The sequence below is a fragment of the Cololabis saira genome, chromosome 8, assembly GCF_033807715.1.
Source record: "Cololabis saira isolate AMF1-May2022 chromosome 8, fColSai1.1, whole genome shotgun sequence".
Classification (NCBI taxonomy): domain Eukaryota; kingdom Metazoa; phylum Chordata; class Actinopteri; order Beloniformes; family Belonidae; genus Cololabis; species Cololabis saira.
In genome coordinates this window covers 49,473,820-49,492,239 of record NC_084594.1, presented here as the reverse complement: position 1 = coordinate 49,492,239, position 18,420 = coordinate 49,473,820, and the positions used below count along the sequence as shown (strand labels likewise).

Below are 18,420 nucleotides of genomic sequence, written 5' to 3'. Positions count from 1 at the left end.
GGGGGTTACGGACACGGGAGAGGGCGACCATGGATTAACATGGGAGGAGAAGGGTGTTGGGCATGCGGCCAGAAAGGACACGTGGCTAAAGAATGCCCTCGACAGGAGGGAACTAGCGCATGACTAGCCGACACTCCAACCGTTAAGACTAGGGCCAATACACCCCCACCCCAAAAGGAGGATGAGGAGGAACAGGAAGCAGAGGATTGTATTATGAATCTTGAACACCTCCTCTCACTGGAACAAATCAGGCCACAGATAACCCTATCAGTAAATGGAAAACAAGTCACGTTCCTGTGTGACTCAGGGGCATGTAAAACTACATGCAATGAAAGAATCCCAGGAATGAGCACAAGTGATGAAACCCTCTCGGTGCGGTCGGCAGATGGTGCGCTTAGTATGGTGCCCATTTCTAAACCAGTGTGGGTTAGAGATCCCCAGGGTGCGACAACCCAGATGACCATTTTGATAATGCCCGACTGTCCCGTAAATTTACTGCAATTAGCTCTAATACCAGGGGAAGATGGCAATATACATGTCAAAAGAAAGAAAGAGCTGGAGAATGTAGATATAAACATTCTATGCGGGAGGGGCGTTCCGTGGGTATATTATACCCTTGACTTAACAAACACACCACCCAATAAGACTGGGGAACATTTGATGAATGTGGCAGCAACAATTCCTGCTACACATCTGCATGGAAGACAGGCGTGAGAAACGTTTATTTTGACCACAGAAGAGGAGCAGTTTCTGGCTAAACTACCTCCCACATTGTGGTCACAAGGACCCTCTGATGTAGGATTACTGAAAGATGTAATCCCAGTCATAATAAGACCAAAAACAGAGTATCGTCCATGTCAGCGACAATATCCACTGAAACCAGATGCTATTGAGGGGATAAAACCGGTAATAACAGACCTAATAAAGTCAGGGGTCATCGTGGAATGTTACGATTCACCGTGTAACACCCCCATTTTTCCAGTAAAAAAACAGCCACCATCTGTAGGATGGAGGATGGTACAAGACCTACAGGCAGTAAATGAGGCTGTAATCCATAGGGCCCCATGTGTACCAGACCCCCACACTTTGTTGAATTCCCTCAGGTCAGATGCTAAGTATTTTTCATGTGTGGATATTAGTAATGCGTTTTTCTCCGTTCCAATAGCCAAAGAGTGTCAGTTCTGGTTCGCATTCACGTTTAAAGGGAAAAGGTACACCTACACCCGATTACCACAGGGGTACTGCGAAAGCCCCACTATTTATTCTCAAGTAATGTCGGCCAGCATGGCAAAGTTTACCCCTCCAAAAGGAAGTCAAATCCTTCTCTACGTGGATGACATTTTGTTAGCATCACCGGATAAACAAGCCTGCCAAACAGACACCTTAGCGTTATTAAATCATTTGGCAGCAGAAGGTCACAAAGTGAGTAAAAATAAGCTACAGATATGCAAAGAACAGATCAAGTATTTGGGACACCATTTGAATTCACAAGGTCGAACAATCGTTGAGGATAGAAAAACTACAGTATTACAAGCACCCAAACCGGTTACTAAAAGGCAGATGATGTCATTCCTGGGTCTAGTTAATTACTGTAGACCATGGATACCCAACTTTGCTGAACTCACGCATCCACTCAGTAGACTCATGTATAAAAAAGACATCTCTATGAATACACCTCTAATATGGACAGAGGAAGCAGAAAAATCATTTTCTGAGGTAAAACAGGCTATGACTGCCACAACGGCGCTAGCCCTACCCGACTACAGAAAGCCATTTGTTCAAATGGTTGTTTGCAAAGGATTTTTTATGACATCCTTACTAGCGCAGCAGCACGGCGCTAAGCTGCGTCCTGTGGCCTTCTACTCATCCAGATTAGATAGCGTGGCCTGCGCGCTGCCTCACTGTGTTAGAGCAGTGATAGCAGCCTCCATGGCTGTGGAATACAGTGCAGGAGTGGTTTTATTTCACCAACTCACTTTAAAAGTGCCTCATGCAGTTTCGGCACTATTACTACAGACAAATATGACATTTTTGTCTCCTGCAAGACATTTATCTTGCCTATCCACACTGCTGTCTCAGCCCCATTTGCACATCGAGCGGTGCACCACACTTAATCCTGCAACACTCATTCCTCTCCCTGAAGATGGGAAGCCAGGAGCAGGCCGAACAAACAGCAAAATCCCGACCCGATTTACAGAGTGAACCATTAACTGAAGGGAAAACATTGTTTGTGGATGGCTCCTCTAAAAAGAACCAATACGGAAAAACGCAAAACGGGGTATGCAGTAGTATCAAGAAAAGAAGTCGTACTGGCAAAAGCGCTACCTGCAAATTTTTCGGCACAGGCTGCAGAACTCGTAGCCCTGACAGAAGCATGTACTGTGATGAAAGGAAGACAGGTTACTATATATACCGACAGTCAGTACGCTTTTTCCTCAGTACACACGTTCGCCCAGTACTGGCATAATAGAGGAATGATCAATTCAACTGGGAAACCAGTTACACATGCAAAATTATTACAGGAACTGCTGGCCGCTATTCAGCTACCAGCAAAATTGGCAGTATGTAAGTGCGCAGCTCATACTGGAGGACAGGATGAAGTCTCCCGAGGAAATGATTTTGCAGATAAGACAGCAAAAGCAGCTGCAGAAGCGGGGATATTCATGACAGAATGAGAAATGAAACCACGATTGCCCTCACAGATTTTGGCGGAAATGCAGCAAAAAAGTCCCCAAACCGAGCGAGACCGGTGGAAAAAACACGGTGCCACACTAACCGACGATATATACAAATGACCCGAAAACAGACCTATTTTACCACGAAATCTTTTCCGTTGGGCAGCAATTTTAAGCCACGGTAAATCTCACGTCGCAACCAGAGGAATGATATCCCAAATAGAAAAAATATTCACAACCTATGGCTTTAATCTATACTCAAAACATTTTTGCAGGGCATGCTTGATATGCGCAAAACACAACGCTCAGGGAAACCTAAGACCTAGGAGGGGAAGGTTTCCCAAGCCTCAATATCCTTTCCAAGCTATAAACATGGATTTCATTCAGTTAAATAAAGTAGAGGGAAGACAGTACTGTCTAGTGATAATAGATGCATTTACAAAATGGGTCGAACTGTTTCCAACAAAGACCCCGGACGCCCTGACAGTAGCAAAAGCTTTATGTAAAGATATCATTCCCCGTTATGGGATACCTGAGCGTATCTATAGCGATAATGGCACTCATTTCGTAAATCAGCTAATTGATAAAATAGGTAAACTGTTTCACATCGACCTGAAACATCACTGCGCTTATCATACCCAAAGCGCGGGTCTAGTTGAAAGAACAAACGGCACCATTAAAAATCGACTGAGGAAATGTATGGAAGAAACCGGTCGGAGCTGGGTTCAATGTTTGGATTTAGTAAAAATGTACTTAAACATCACCAGCTCAGGGGGACTCACGCCGTATGAGATGTTATTCGGCAGACCATATAGGCTCCCGGCTTTTAAACACCAGTGGGAAACTGAGGAAGAAACAGATTTATCTGATTATATGAGACAGATGCTGGAAAAACAAAGAAATTTGAATGACGAATCCTATACGCCTATCAATCCACAGGAAGATCAACTAGTGGAACCTGGAGACTGGGTCCTGGTCAGGAGCATAAAGAAAAAACATTGGCATTCCGCCAAGTGGGAAGGACCATATCAGGTGCTGTTGACGACGCCCACGGCCGTTAAGATAGCAGAAAGGAGTACGTGGGTACACCAATCACATTGTAAAAAGATTATTTCAGAACAACCCTCAAAATAGGAGTCTCTGAGAACAGAGCCTGGTAATAGAGCAGATCTGTCGCCAACTAGAGGCAGGTAGGCTCGAAAGCCAGTGAAGAGCCTGCAGCATTCTCAGGATTAACGAGACCTGCTTAGAGAGGAGGCTGTTTTGAAATAACAACAACAATGATATCCTGGGCAGACTTGTCCAGAAGGCGAAGGTCATGGGTAGTCATCGCAGCGGCCCTTTTGGCCCTTTCTTCCGGTCAGAGTAACTCCAGTAACAATGGACGGTTTACTGCTGACCATAGACCACGTGTACCAAATAAGAATGCGGACTGCATTAATTACATCCATTACAATGTACAACGTCTAGGAAACTATACCGCGGATGGGTTTGAGGCCGTGCATGAACAGTTGTCCACAACCTCATTGATGTCATTTCAGAATCGAATAGCATTGGACATGCTGCTGGCGGGAAAAAAGGCAGAGTGTGCACTCTGTTTGGTGAACAATGCTGCACTTTCATCCCGAATAATACCGCCTCGGACGGAAGCCTGACTAAGACCATTCAAGGACTTCGAGCCTTAAACGCTAAAATGAAGGAACATTCAGGGGTAAATACCTCCATGTGGGAGGATTGACTGAACGTGTTCGGATGCTACAAAAACCTTGGTAGCCTCGGTGCTCACATCCATAGCGGTGTTCGCGGCTATCCTCACACTGTGTGGCTGCTGTTGCATTCCAGTTGCATTCTGAGCTCTCCTCAACAGGTTGATCGTGACGGCCCTTGGGCCTCAACGGCCAGCATCACTACAGAAGACATACCCCCTGCTAGCCACGGATTCCTCGAGAACGGACACCGAGGACGACAACGAAGGAGAAAAGGATGATGACATCAACGACCACCCGCATCCGCCGGACCTGTTCCCTGATCTCGGGACTCATGGAGAAAATAAACATTGAAGATCTCTGAGTGTAAATGTGTGACAACAGAAATGAACTCCTAGTTGAAAATCTTTTGAGAAGACTAGGTTGTGATATGAAGTATGATGTGTTGTATAAGCATGCATGATAAACAGGAGGGAAATGTTGGAACTATTGTAAATAAATAATAAGTTATCATGCTTGCTATTAACAGAACATATGATGACTGGCTTACGCCTGTGACACACTGATAAAACAATGCTGTGTTTAAGTGATTATAAGTACTGCACAAGAAGTTTCCGGATATCAGCATAGAGCAGATATCTGCAGAGAAGAGGAAACTTCTTGTTGCTAAACAAATGAGAACAAGAACGAATCAATGCCTGACTCAATACCTGAATCCGCTGACTGTGACCACTCCTTTCCCCTCCCTTTAGGGGCGCAGTTAGCTATGTAATCTAGGGTACACCCAGAGTTCATAAAAAGCAAGGAAGCAGCAGAGACAAATCAGAGTATGTTGGAGATCTTACAAATCTCGACTGCTCTCCTTGCAAGTAAATTCTAACCGTTTTGTGTCTTTCTTTGTCTCCAGAGAGTTTGATGTTACAAATGTTACGTGCCTGAACCTAACACACATTCTAGAATGTTTTTGTTACTATACAATATACTATATATATATATATATATATATATATATATATATATATATATATATATATATATATATATATATATATATATATACTATACTATACATATAGTTATGTATAGTATATTATACTACCTATATTATGTAGATAGAACAGCACATTTTTAGGTCGTTGTCACAACTATTCCATATTTCTCTTGCCTTAATTGATGTACAACTTTTTTTTATATTTGTTCTTGCTTTCGTCATCTCAAATATGAGTTTCCCCCTCGGGTCATAGCGGGTTTCTTTTTATTTGGAACAAATCCTGAATGCAGTTTGGAAGCAGTTTCTGCTGGGCTTTAAAAGCAAATAAAACAGTATTCTGCTCTACTATATCATGGAATTTTAGAGTATTATATTAAAGAGATTATTTGTTGGTTCATAATAGTCAGATCAATTAATTATCCTTAAGGCTCTTTTCTGTAATAAGAAAATAGGGTTTATATTTGTTTTATAGGCACAAAATAGTACTATATCTGGTCAATTTCTGTCTTTATTTCAACACTCGCACATTTTTCTCTTCCACAACTTTCATTGTCACCAATCACCGATACATTTTCTGTCTGTTAGCCTCTGTTAGCCTCTTAGCATGGCCTCCCCTTCTCCCACCGTTTCACCGCTTTGCTGCTCAGTGTGTGAAATGTTTAGCTATTCCTCTGCCTCCTTTAGCGAAGACGGTAAGTGCTTGAAGTGTAGTTTATTTGCAGGACTGGAGGCGAGGCTCAGTGAGTTAGAGCAGCCTTTCTCAACCGGGGTGTCGCGGCACCCTGGGGTGTCGTCTGACTGCTTCAGGGGTGTCGTCAAAAAATGACCTATTCTGACATTTCATATATAAATACCGTATTTTCGCGACCATTCGGCGCGCCGTGTGGAAAGGCATACCCGTTTTGTGTGTCATTTCTGTATTTAAAACACACACACGGCACCCTGACCGAAAAGGCGCCGTCTACACACACGGAGCGCCGCCTTAATCACCCACACGCGCTGCAGAACACACACAAGAACACAAGTGTGCGTATTTAAAAATAGAGCGGGGGCAAAACTTTGTTTGATTGTACTTAATTTCAGTTTTCACTTCGATCAACCCCATCAAAGTCCTCATCCTTTGTTTCTGCATTAAAGAGCTCCGCTAAATCAGCTGTGCCAGTCCAAATTTCCTCGCTGTCAGAGTCACTTTCCGTGCCGTGCGGCACCTCGGAAATGCCGGCTTTTGCGAAAGCTCGCAAAATAGTCCCAGCAGTTAGCCCACGCATCAACAACAGTCAGAGCGATGCAGTGTGGTTTTTAATTATATTTTACTCTGGGGTGTCGTGAGATTTTATTCACTTTTGAAAGGTGTCATGACTGAAAAAAGGTTGAGAAAGGCTGAGTTAGAGGTCTGGTTCCGCCAACTAGACTAGGCTGACCATATTTAGATTTTCAAAAAAGAGGACACTCGGCCCGGCCACGAGATAGCCTACTTAAATGATTCTCGCAGTTTACTCAAAGATTCGTTTTATTTTTTATATATTTAAAATGTATATGTATGGATATAATATTCAGTTATATTACCAAATAATATCTCTCAAAGACGGAAATTCAGATAGGCTTCTCAGAAGTTACTCAACTTTTTTATTATGTCTAAAATAATAACAGTTACAGTCAGTACTCGAATTGTAAAAAAAAATCAGTGGGGATGGTGGATTTTATCATATGGGGACAGATAATTTGTGCTGATTACAAATAATATAATATATTACAAATAATAGCACTGACCAAAACACCTGCAGAAATACTGCAGGAATGACATAGCAGCAGTTAAATGCAGCCTTCTGTAAGCTTGAAATATCCACTGGGCTTACATCAAATACAACAATAAAAAACAGTTTTCTGAACTTATCAATATGACTCTGTCCTTCACAGGATAAGTAAAATGGATCACTGCAAAAACTCAAAATCTTAACAAGAATATTTGTCTTATTTCTAGTTAAAATGTCTCATTTTAGTAAAAAAAAAAATCTCATTACACTTAAAACAAGACTCATCACTGGAAAAAACAACAATTTTCCCCTGTTTCAAGTAGATTTTCACTTGAAATAAGTAGAAACATCTGCCAGTGGAACAATATTTCTTTGCTTGTAATAAGAAGATAGATCCCACTGGCAGATTTTACAACTTATTTCAAGTTAAAGTTTATTTGACACAGGTGAAAATTGTGAAATAAGTTATTTTTCTGGTGTTATTTTTCTGGTGATGACTCTAAATGTTGAAATAGCAGTAAAACCACATTCATTGATGAAATGACATAAGGGATGGAAAGGGGGGGTGGCAGTTTTACAGGGGGGATGATTTGGACCGTTTTTATTTCAGGGACGATGATTTTGACCGCTTTTATTTCAGGGGGGATGCCACCCCCCCTCATCCCCCCTCAACTCTAGTAGCCTATTAGTTACAGTAACTGCTGTGGTGGTGTTTCACAGTACTAAATGCCAATGCACCCTCCGCTGCATTTGCAGCATCCTCCGTTTTCCCGGGTCTAAGAACTCGGTCAACTTTGAAGAGCTACTCTGACCTCGCACTGCCTTCTTATGTTTTTCTGTGTCGATGTTACCTGCATGTCCCCGGCACCTTTATTGGACACAGAAACATAAGTGCCAGCTTTGCACACGGTGCACTCAGCCTGCCATATGTCCCGATCGGATTTTTTTTTCAGTGCATCTGTGAAGCTGCATTTTCGCTTCGGCATCTTGGGAGCGTGTGCCTGGTAAGCGACACCGCCGCTGTCTGCTGCTGAACCTGAGTGTTGAGTGTTGGAGATCCGCCCACAAGGCAGCCTCTCGGGGATTACGTCACACACGCTGAACCAAACGAGGATAACCGGGGGGCGCAAAACACACACATATACACACAAGAGGAAAACCGGACATTATCATCAATTTATAAAACTCCCCCGGACACCCCGGACAGGACGTAAAAAGTCCGGGGAAAAGAGACATGTCCTAAACTAGACCATAGTCCGATAGACTCGTCATCTAGTCAGGCTAAGTTAGTGACGGACCGGCCTTTAGCAGCTGGTAGCCGCTCCCCTGCAGCTCCCGAGCAGCCGGCCAGGCAGCGCGGCTGAGTGACGGTTCGAAGGAAGCGTAGTCCTAAAGGGCGCACGGAACACCACCACCCGCTTCATGTGTCTAACCGTTTTTCCCCACTCAGCGACACACTTGTTGAGAAGCCGACCCTGGTGATTGGCGACTCCATAGTCAGGCATGTGAGGCCGACTCCAGCGACCATAGTTAGGTGTATCCAGGTGTATCGAAGCAAATTTGAAGCTACTGGCAAAGAGTAATCGTAAATTTGGTAAAGTTATCATTCAATTCAATTTAATTCAATTTTATTTATATATCGTCTAATACAACAAAAGTTGTCTCTAGACGCTTTCCAGAGACCCAGAACATGACCCCCGAGCAATTTATTACATAAACAATGGCAGGTAAAAACGCCCATAGTGGGATAAAAGCCTTAAGCCAAACAGTGGCAAGGAAAAACTCCCCTTTTTCAATGTCGGAGCTAATGACTCCCGTCTTCGCCGGTCGGAAGTCACTAAAATGAATATTGTCTCGGTGTGTAACTACGCCAAAACCATGTCAGACTCCGTAGGTTTCTCTGGTCCCCTCCCCAATCTGACCAGCGATGACATGTTTAGTCGCATGCTCTCCCTCCGCCGCTGTTTGTCGCGGTGGTGTTCAGAAAACGACGTGGCCTTTATTGACAATTGGGAGACGTTTTGGGGAAAGCCCGGTCTGATTAGAAGAGACGGCATTCATCCCACCTGGGATGGTGCAGCTCTTGTCTCTAGTAATTTGGCCAGTTTTATTAGACACTCCCCCTGACAATGCAGAGTCCAGGCCAGGATGCAGAGCTGCAGTTTAACACACTTCTCTGCTGCTTCTCGAGGACAAACGTTTGCCAATAAAACTGTAGGATTGCATTATGTAATTCGCGACTCTAACCAGGTGCCTAGCAAAATAGAAGTGGTTTCAGTTCCCCGTTATTTTGGTTAACGCCTCCAAAATGGCGTTTTGGAGGCGTTAACTAAATATACGATTGTTAAGCTCCAAGTCTCTGTTAGTAAACGATATAATTACAAAGAGCAGAGGGGTATTCCAGGAAGCAGGTTAAAAGAACTCTGAGTTTAAACCTGAACTCCGAGTTGACTTAACCTGACATAGGAAACTCAGAGTTGTCGGTTCCAGAACAGCGGATATGAGTTAGTTCAATCAACTCTGAGTTTGTTAACCTTGAGTTAAGCGCGTGCGTGAAGAAAATAAAAAGCCATCATCAATAGAGCCCTGATACAACGATTCACCATGGCAACAGCAAAAGATCCACATACTTTTTTTTTTTTTTTAAACTTTATTTAACATTTCAATTTACAAAATCCCTTTGATGAAACATTAGTTTGCATCTGAAGATCCACATACTTTACGCCACTGGAGTTAGAAGTGTTAATACGTGCGTACGGCGAGTATGAGAGCATATTTTGGAGAAAAAAAAACAGCTGCAGCAGCAAAGGAGAGACAATTGGCGTGGGAGAAAGTTGCTGCAGTCAATGTGGAAGTTTGAATGCAGTATTCATTTAACATTTAAGCCCACTGTCTTATAATATTACAGATGAAAACAGTGGTGGAATGGTATTGAATGACATTTTATTGTCATTTAGATCAGGGGCAGCCGCCACACCTCGGCTTCAGGGGAAAATGTAAATGTTTTTTTTAATACATTTATGGAATTACTCTGTGTGTATTTGTATTGATTTATTCTATTACTTAACACATATAAAATAACTACAAATGCATATCAGAACAACATGATGGATTTCACTAGGTATTATCTTTCCCAACACTTGTACCCCCCCTCATATCTTGAAATGTGATGTCCCAACGTCCCTGACGACAGTGGTCGCTATCAATCTCGTTTTTAGCGCGCTCTGCAGTGTTACTAACTTACAAAAATGAAAAGGAAGCAGACCACCACGCAATTAAAAAAAAAACGAAAGAAGGCAAGTGATGGGTCCAATGTTGCCCCAGCAGCAGAAGATATTAACGAGGCTGTAGCCACTGATGGATTAATTATGCAAGTTCATTTTAAGGTAAGAAATCAAATCACACTACCCTCTTATAAATCTGTTTAAGGGAAATATTTGGCTTTTTTTTTTACTCTCTCTCTCTTTCTGTCTTCTGCTCCTCCCTCTCCTTTTTGCATTTGGACTTTAACTGTTTGAAGTTAAACTCGGATGTCCCTGTGATATTGTTGCACTGACATAATGAATAAAATACGTTGCGTTTGTTAGATACGCTTTTTCTGCTCTCTAACTCTGCCGCTTGCTGTCCGTGGTGCAGAAAACGGATGCGTACTGCGTAAAGGCCCATTGGCTGAATTGACGCCACTGAGGGAGGAGACAGAGAGAAACTCAGGCTTTATTGAAGTAAACCTGCTAGCGAGCAGGTTAGGTTCAGAGGGTCAGTTGCCATAGTAACTGACTCAGAGTTTGAGTTAAATCTTTCTGGAACTGAAAACCTCTTGATTTCCCTCATCTCAGGCTTAACAAACTCAGAGTTTTCACAAAACCCGCTTCCTGGAATACCCCTCTGGAGTGATATTTTCTGTTTGACAGAAACATGGCTACAGGAGGAAGAGTATTGTAGCGACCCTGCAGTAATGTTCAGTTATGTTTAGTAATGTTGTCATGTTCAGATGTTCTGTTTAATGTTAAGCCTGTGGGTAGAGAACAGGTAGGGGCGGGGTAAGCACGTGAGTTGTGAGTGTACGCATGCGTGTGGCGGTTGGTCGGCGCCCGTTGAGCAGCTGTTGAGCGGAGTTGAACAACTGATTGAGTGAGCTCAGCGGGGTTTTTGTTGTTTTGGCGTGGTTACGGCCAACAGTAACCCATTTCTGTATCAGGTAATAAATCTGTTAAACTGGCTTACGCTTCCTCGTCCTTCCGATACATCCTGGACACTACATTTCTGAAGTACGCCACCACTTTCTCCCCCTCTGACCCCACCTGGCTCAACACCGCCCCGATCCCAACATCACTGGCGTCTGTGTCCAGGACAAGGTTGAGGTCTGGGGGGGTGAGGATGGGAGACTCTGTCAAGGCCTTCTTCAAAGAGCTGAAGGCCAGCTCGCACTCAAGAGTCCAGGCAAAATCACAGTCTTTCCGTTGCAGAACAGGGGTGCGGCTATACAGGAGAAGCCACGCACGAACCGCCTGTAATAGGACGCAAGTCCAAGGAAACTCTTCAGCTCCCGTAGATTAGTGGGGGCTGGCCAGTCCTTTACTGCCCGCACCTTGTCCTCCAAGGTGCTGATGCCTTCTCCTCCGACTCTGTGTCCCCAGAACTCCAACTCTCTCCTCATGAAGCAGCACTTGTCGGGGTGGAGCTTCAGCCCCGCTGCTGCTATCCTCTGTAGAACCTGTCGCAGAGCTCCTAAGGCCGCCTGGAAGGAGCCCCCGTGGACCAGGATATCGTCCAGGTAGACCAGGCACTCCTGTCGGGGGACGTCGGCCAGCACTTTTTCCATTAGCCGTTCAAACGTGGCCGGGGCGTTGCACAGGCCGAAGCAGAGGACTTGAAACTGCCACAACCCCCGTCCAGTGCAAAAAGCTGTCTTTGGTCTGGCTTCAGGACTGAGGGGCACCTGCCAATACCCGCTGCGCAGGTCTAGGGAGGAGAACCAGGACGAGCCGGACACTAAGTCCAGACCATCGTCGATGCGGGGCAGCGGGTATGAGTCTTTCTTGGTCACACTATTCAGCGGTCTGTAGTCCACACAGAATCTCATCTTTGGACTCCTTTTCTTATTAACCATCACAACCCCCGAGGCCCAGGGGCTGTCAGAGGGTTCAATGATGCCGGTTGACAACATCTCATCAATAGCACTGTCTGCTGCTGTCTGATGGGCCAGGGGGAGGCGGCGGGGGCGTGTTTTGATGGGCCGTGCATCGCCTGTGTCAATTTCGTGCTGCACCAAGTGTGTCAGGCCCACCTCCACTTCCGTCAAAGCAAAAAATGTCCTTAAACTCCCACAATACCTGCCACAGATCCTCCTGCTGCTCAGGTTCCAAGTTATCACAGCTGCGTTTCCACACCTCCCTCACTGCTGCCAGTCTGTCCACTCCCAGAGCTGTGGGTTGTTGAGTGGGGGTGAGGCTGGGGGTAGCATTGGTGTTGGGGGGCATTGCTGCAGGAGGGGGGATTTGGAGCGGGGGGTGTGTTTCAGCCACTCTCGAGGTTGGTGGGTGTGGTGACGTGGCTAGCGTGGGGTGCACCATTTCAACTGTGGGACCCCCTAGAAAGGCCAGTGTGTTCTTCCCCAGATCTAGCACACAGCGAGCAGCCCGCAGGAAGTCCAGTCCTAATATACAGGGGTCCTGTACTTCTGCAACCCACACCCTAAAAGACACTGACAGCCCCCCCACCCGTATAGCCACAACCCCTCTCCCAAGCATGGGGGCTAACCCACCAGTCACTGTTCGCAGCTTCACCAGAGTGGGTGTCAACTGAGTCCCTGCTGGAACCACGTCCGGTCTCATTAATGTAGCTGTGGAGCTGGTGTCGACAAGGGCCGTACATGGAGCCCCTGCCATGGTGACTGGAACATGGCAGAAATCCCCCCTGTGAGTCCAACCAACCAACCTCACAGACTCAGCGATGTCATCTGCTTCTGGGGGGAGTGAAGCCCCGCTCCCCCGTCCGTGCGGCTGGGCTCCGTCCAATGAAATCAAGGCAGGGTGGGGGTCTGTGTCGTCCCATTTACACAGACCCGGGGGCGTTTCCCTGAATATTTTTTTTTTTTTTTTTTTTTTTTTTTTTTTTAATTATTATTAAATGATGTTATTTGTGAAAGGGGCAGATCAGATAAGATTCTTCTTCTTTCTGCTCCCTTTTCATTCATAAGTTAGGAACATTTGTATTTGTGTTTGTATTGAATTGTTTTGTTTTTTGAATGAAAATAAAGAATAAAATGAAATGAAATGAATATCAGCACGCCTGGGGCACCTCACACTTATATGGCCAGCCTGGCCACACAGCCAACACACAAGGGGGCCCCGGCGAGGGCGGGTGCCGCTCTGTGGTGATTGTAGAGACACAGCACAGATCAGTTCAGTCAACTCGGCCGCCCATGCTGGTTTCTCTTGTCCTGGGTCTCCCTGCATCGCCGTCCTCACAACAGGGTTGCTCTCCGGGTGGCCGCCCTCTACTGCTCCTCCAACGACCTCTCTCTCCAACGCCAGCTCCAGTGCTTCCTGCAGAGAGCGGGGGTGTGCCACTTGAGTCTGGATGCGCAGCTCTCTTGGGGTTATGGCTCGGATGAACTGGTCCCTGGCCAGCTCGCTCTGCACCTCAGGAGACATGTGGGCGTATGCTCTCCGTGCCAGGGTTTCAATGTCATTAGCCAATATGCGGAGCGGCTCACCTGGCTGTCTCTGTCTGCTTGACAGCTCTGAACGCAGCACACCAGGCTGGCTGCACTGACCAAACCGCCGCTTCAGAGCCCCAACCAAGGCCCCATAGTCCGCCCTCTCAAAATCACGGCATACACCGTCCACCCCCTCCTGCTTGACCTTCTGGCGAGCTCCGGATCGTTCCTGACGTGCTGCCATTACGTTTGGCTGGCGAGGAGCGGGAGAGGAAGCACAGAACCCCCCGGGCCTTCCTGGTCGGGGGGTCGTCCCCGGCGTCGGCCCGACCAGCGGAACGGTCGGGGGGGTCGTCCCCGGCGTCGGCCTAACCGCCGAGGAAGCCGCTCTCGGGGCCGGGCCCATGGTGGCCTCAGGCCAAACGGTGCGTCCAGGACCACCCCCATCTCCGTGACGCGGCAGCCACTCAGGCTCTCCACCCTGCCACATACCTGTTACAGAAATGGGTTACTGTTGGCCGTAACCACGCCAAAACAAAAAAACGGTTGTTTAACTGTTACTGCGTTCGGCATGAAGTCCCGAGCGAACCCGTGGGATGCTCCTGTCTGTCCAGCACCGTGAGGACCAGAGGAGAAGGAGAACATGATGAGGTTTCCTGTACGCCGGGCAGCACACAGGTGGTTAATCGTTGCAGGTGTGGCTTTGAGTTTTATCATTGTCACGAAGTTCGTAATGCAGCGGCTCCAGACTGAAACAAGTCAACCTGTTCAGTGGCACGTCAACCCTGCGCATAAAGAACTCGTGCATCAGCATGTGCGCAGGGTGCTGGAGGGTCAGTGTCGTCCCAACAGCGCCAGGCTCAACCTGCTGGCTCGGATGCCAGCTGTCAATCACGCGACGCAACCCTTCCTGTGGAGCGATAAGCCGGTTCCTGACGACTTGTTCAGATACCGACCCCCGTTTGGGTTTAAAAATCTCCGGGGCAAAGTTGAGGACCTGCTGCAGTTGCTGCCTGGCTCTCACTCTGCCACCCTGCCGGAGAAGACGTCCGGTAAATGTCGACGATGTGTCGTTGTGGGAAACGGAGGCATCCTCAAAGGCCTGGAGCTCGGCCCTCTGATCAAGCGATTTGATATTATCATCAGATTGAACAGAGGTCCTCTGGGAGAGTTCAGTGCTGATGTTGGGAATCGAACCAGCATCAGGATGAGTTACCCGGAGGGCACGCCGCTCCGCTGGGTGGACACGGACACAGACACGCTCTTTGTAGCGGTGGTGTATAAGAAAATTGACTTCAGCTGGATTTCTGCCATGATAAACAAGCTCCGTGTGCCTCTGTGGGACTGGTTCTTCTTCTGGCAGAAAGTTCCAGACCAGGTCCCTCTTGAACCTCAGCGGTTCAGACTCCTGAACCCCCAGGTCATCAGAGAGAATGCATTAGACCTCCTGAAATATCCTCAGCCCACACAACGCCTGTGGGGCTGGGACCAGAATGTGCCAACCCTGGGAGTGTCTGCGCTGAACTTAGCCAGCCTGCTGTGTGATGAGGTGAGCCTGGCCGGGTTCGGCTACAACCTGTCCCAGCAGGGCGTGCCCCTGCACTACTACGACCAGCTGCCGCTCAGCGTCATGCAGCAGGAGAAGATGCACAACGTGGACAGTGAAACTCAGTTTCTGCAGAGCCTGCTGGCCGACGGAGCCATCACTGACTTGACGGGAGGAATCCACTGTTTGTTCTGCTCCAGTTGACACCCGCTGGATTTCACTGCAAAGCACGCTCTCCTGTTGCGATGCAATGTTTAGAGACTAATGTACAGAACATCTGAACATGACAACATTACTAAACATAACTGAACATTACTGCAGGGTCGCTACAGTATGTTAGTTTGAATGAATCAACTCCGCCCGGCTACTTTAATCATCCCATTCCTAGAAGCACGGGCCGAGGCGGAGGAGTCGCAGCAATTTATAACTCCAGTCTCCAAACAAAAATTTAACCTAAGTGCAATTATAATACATTTGAAAGCCTCACGCTTAGTCTGAAATTTCCGAGCTGGGAATCAGAGAAACCAGTTGTGTTAGTGGTAGTGTACCGGCCCCCTGCTGGTGCTTATCTAGAGTTTCTGTCTGAATTTTCAGATTTCCTATCTGGATTATTGATCAGTACAGATAAATTCATCATAGTGGGTGACTTTAATATTCATATGGATGTTGAAAGCGATAATCTTAAATTAGCTTTCAATTCTCTTCTAGAATCAATGGGTATCTCAGGCACAGGTCGACCACTGGAAATCTGAAACTAAAACCACAAACGAAACACAAAACCGACACGGAGCCGACCAAAACACCTATTCTATCGCTTTATTTAATATTTATTCGGCTATTCACCTTTATTTAACCAGGCAGGTCATTAATAACACATTCTTATTTACTTTTTTTTTTTACCTTGTCTGCACACATATTAATGATTGATACCATGACGGTAGAAACCAAAAGTATATATATGTGCATTATTACTATATTTAATATATATTCATATATATATACGCACACATATGCGTACACATACATGAATATACACATACAAACCCAGTGTTTTTTTTTTTTTTTTTGGGGGGGGGGGGGGGGGGGGTGGGTGACGACATCCACTGCTAATCCAGGAAGCAGGAACACACGGAGACACACGTCAAGCACTGGAAATCTGCAACAAAAAACCACAAACAAAGCACGAAACCGGCACGGAGCCAACCAAAACAATAACAGCAATCAACCTAAATCTTGAGATCTGATCGTCGCAGTCTGAGCTAAGCTATCGCTACCGCTACCTAAACCCAAAAACTAGAGAGCCAGCATGCAGGTGAGCAAGCCAGTGTGTATGTCTATGTGTGTGTGTGTGTATGTATATGATCATGCGTGTGTGTGTGTGTATATGCATGTGACTAAGTGACTATATGTGTGTGTGTGTGTGTGTGTTCCACCTGAAGTGTATCTATAGTGGGGGAGGGGGGGGAGCAACCCCGCCACCCGCGAGACCAGAGGCCGACACGGAAGAGCCCGGAACCCAGGCCACCGGCAACCCCACAGAGGGGAGAAGTAGGAGGGAGGCAACCCACCGCCTGCGAGGCCCCCCCCCCCCCGGCGGCGGCCAAGGGGGCCCGCGGGCGGGGCCCCCACGGCGCGGGAAGAAGCAGCCAGGGATCCCGCGGCGGCGGACCGCGACCCAGGCAATCCCCGCCCACCCGGTCCGGGCCGGACACGTGGCCAGGAGGCCCCCACCCTTCAGGCCAACGACCCCCACCCGGCAGGGGGCCAGCCCGCCCGGAGAGACAGAGCCGCCCCGGCCGCCGACGCGGGCAGGCGCACCCGTCCCCCACGAAAGTGGCCCTCCAAGACCAGAGGGGCGCCCCGCCGCAGAGGCAGCGGGGGGGGACCGGAGACGGGCCCGGAGAGAGGGAACCCCCCAACAGGGCGACACCCGTGCAGGCCCGACAACGGAGGGCCCCAGACCCAGGCATCCCATTCATTCATCCATTCAACTATCCGATATCTATACTAATAATAATACTACTACTAATAATAATAATAATAATAATAATAATAACCATGTTTGTATAATATAATAATGATAAATTATTAAGTTTTGATGTCCTGCCAATGGAGGCCCGAATCCTCCATGGCAGGACCCTTCCATACCGCATTCTCACCGACACAGACACACAATCACGCACCGTTTCCCCCTCCCCGGAGGAGTCCAGCACCGCCAGAAGGCGCCCCAGGCTGCACGGCGAGCCCCGCCAGGCCCGGGAACCCCGACCCACCCATCCCAGGCCGGTGAGGGAGCGTGGGTGATGTGGGACCCCCTCCCGCCCCTGGTGTTGAGTGTATGTGAATAATGCCATAAAAACAGGGAGGGGGGAGGGCCAAGTATCGATTTGACACCGACCCCCCCCCCCCTCCCGAACTACGTGTCCTTGTCAAATGTATTTATTAAGTGTTGAATGTGCAGTGTCTATTTTGCTGTTAAAACCGTGAGGCGGGTCACGCGGGACAATGCCCCCCACGACCCGGACCCCCCGCCCTTCGCCTATGTGCGTATGAATCGTGTAGGGGGGGAAGGAGGGGGAGCGGAGGCCGAAGCCAGGAAGCAGGACCAGCAAAGCCGGCCCTGATAAGACACCCGCGTCCCGCCACCGGCCATCCAGTAGACGGGGGCCGGCCCTCCGAGCCGGGCCAGGGCCCCACCGTACCTCCATGGGCGCCCCCAGACGGAGGGGGAAACAGTCCAACATCCTCCCATTCATACTGACATACTGACAACATAAGACATAGACACCTGGGAATGGTGCCACCCCGCCGCCGTGCCCGCCCGTGCACCCCCCAGTCAGGGGAGCCCGATCCCCGGACCCGGCCCCCCCCCCCCCCCCCCCCCCCGAGGGCCACCCCGGCGGACACCCCAAGGGTCACGGAGTCCCCACATCCGCAGGGGGACTCGGCCCTGCCCAGCGACGGAGGACCAAGGCAGCAATGCCCCCCCAGCGCAGACAGCCACCCCCCACCCAGGCAGGGCCGGGCCCTCCGAGTGGGACCCCCCCGTCCACGGCCCAGCCCCCCCGGGAGACCCGGAGACGCCCA

The 18,420-nt window shown here is 48.0% G+C and overlaps 2 protein-coding genes across 2 annotated transcripts in view; one reads left to right on the top strand and one right to left on the bottom strand.

The window, feature by feature from the left end:
- The window catches only part of si:ch211-117k10.3 (Krueppel-like factor 15), a 50,417-nt gene that overhangs the window by 11,661 nt on the left and 20,336 nt on the right, over positions 1-18,420 (bottom strand). The window lies entirely within an intron of this gene.
- LOC133449608 (lactosylceramide alpha-2,3-sialyltransferase-like) lies at positions 14,338-15,559 on the top strand. Its single transcript, XM_061728779.1, has one exon. It carries the CDS (start codon positions 14,431-14,433, stop codon positions 15,535-15,537), a length of 1,107 nt encoding a protein of 368 aa, XP_061584763.1. The 5' UTR covers positions 14,338-14,430; the 3' UTR covers positions 15,538-15,559.

Coding starts and splice junctions, on each gene's coding strand:
- LOC133449608 (XM_061728779.1), top strand. CDS start 14,431: ATGATGAGGTTTCCTGTACGCCGGGCAGCACACAGGTGGTTAATCGTT.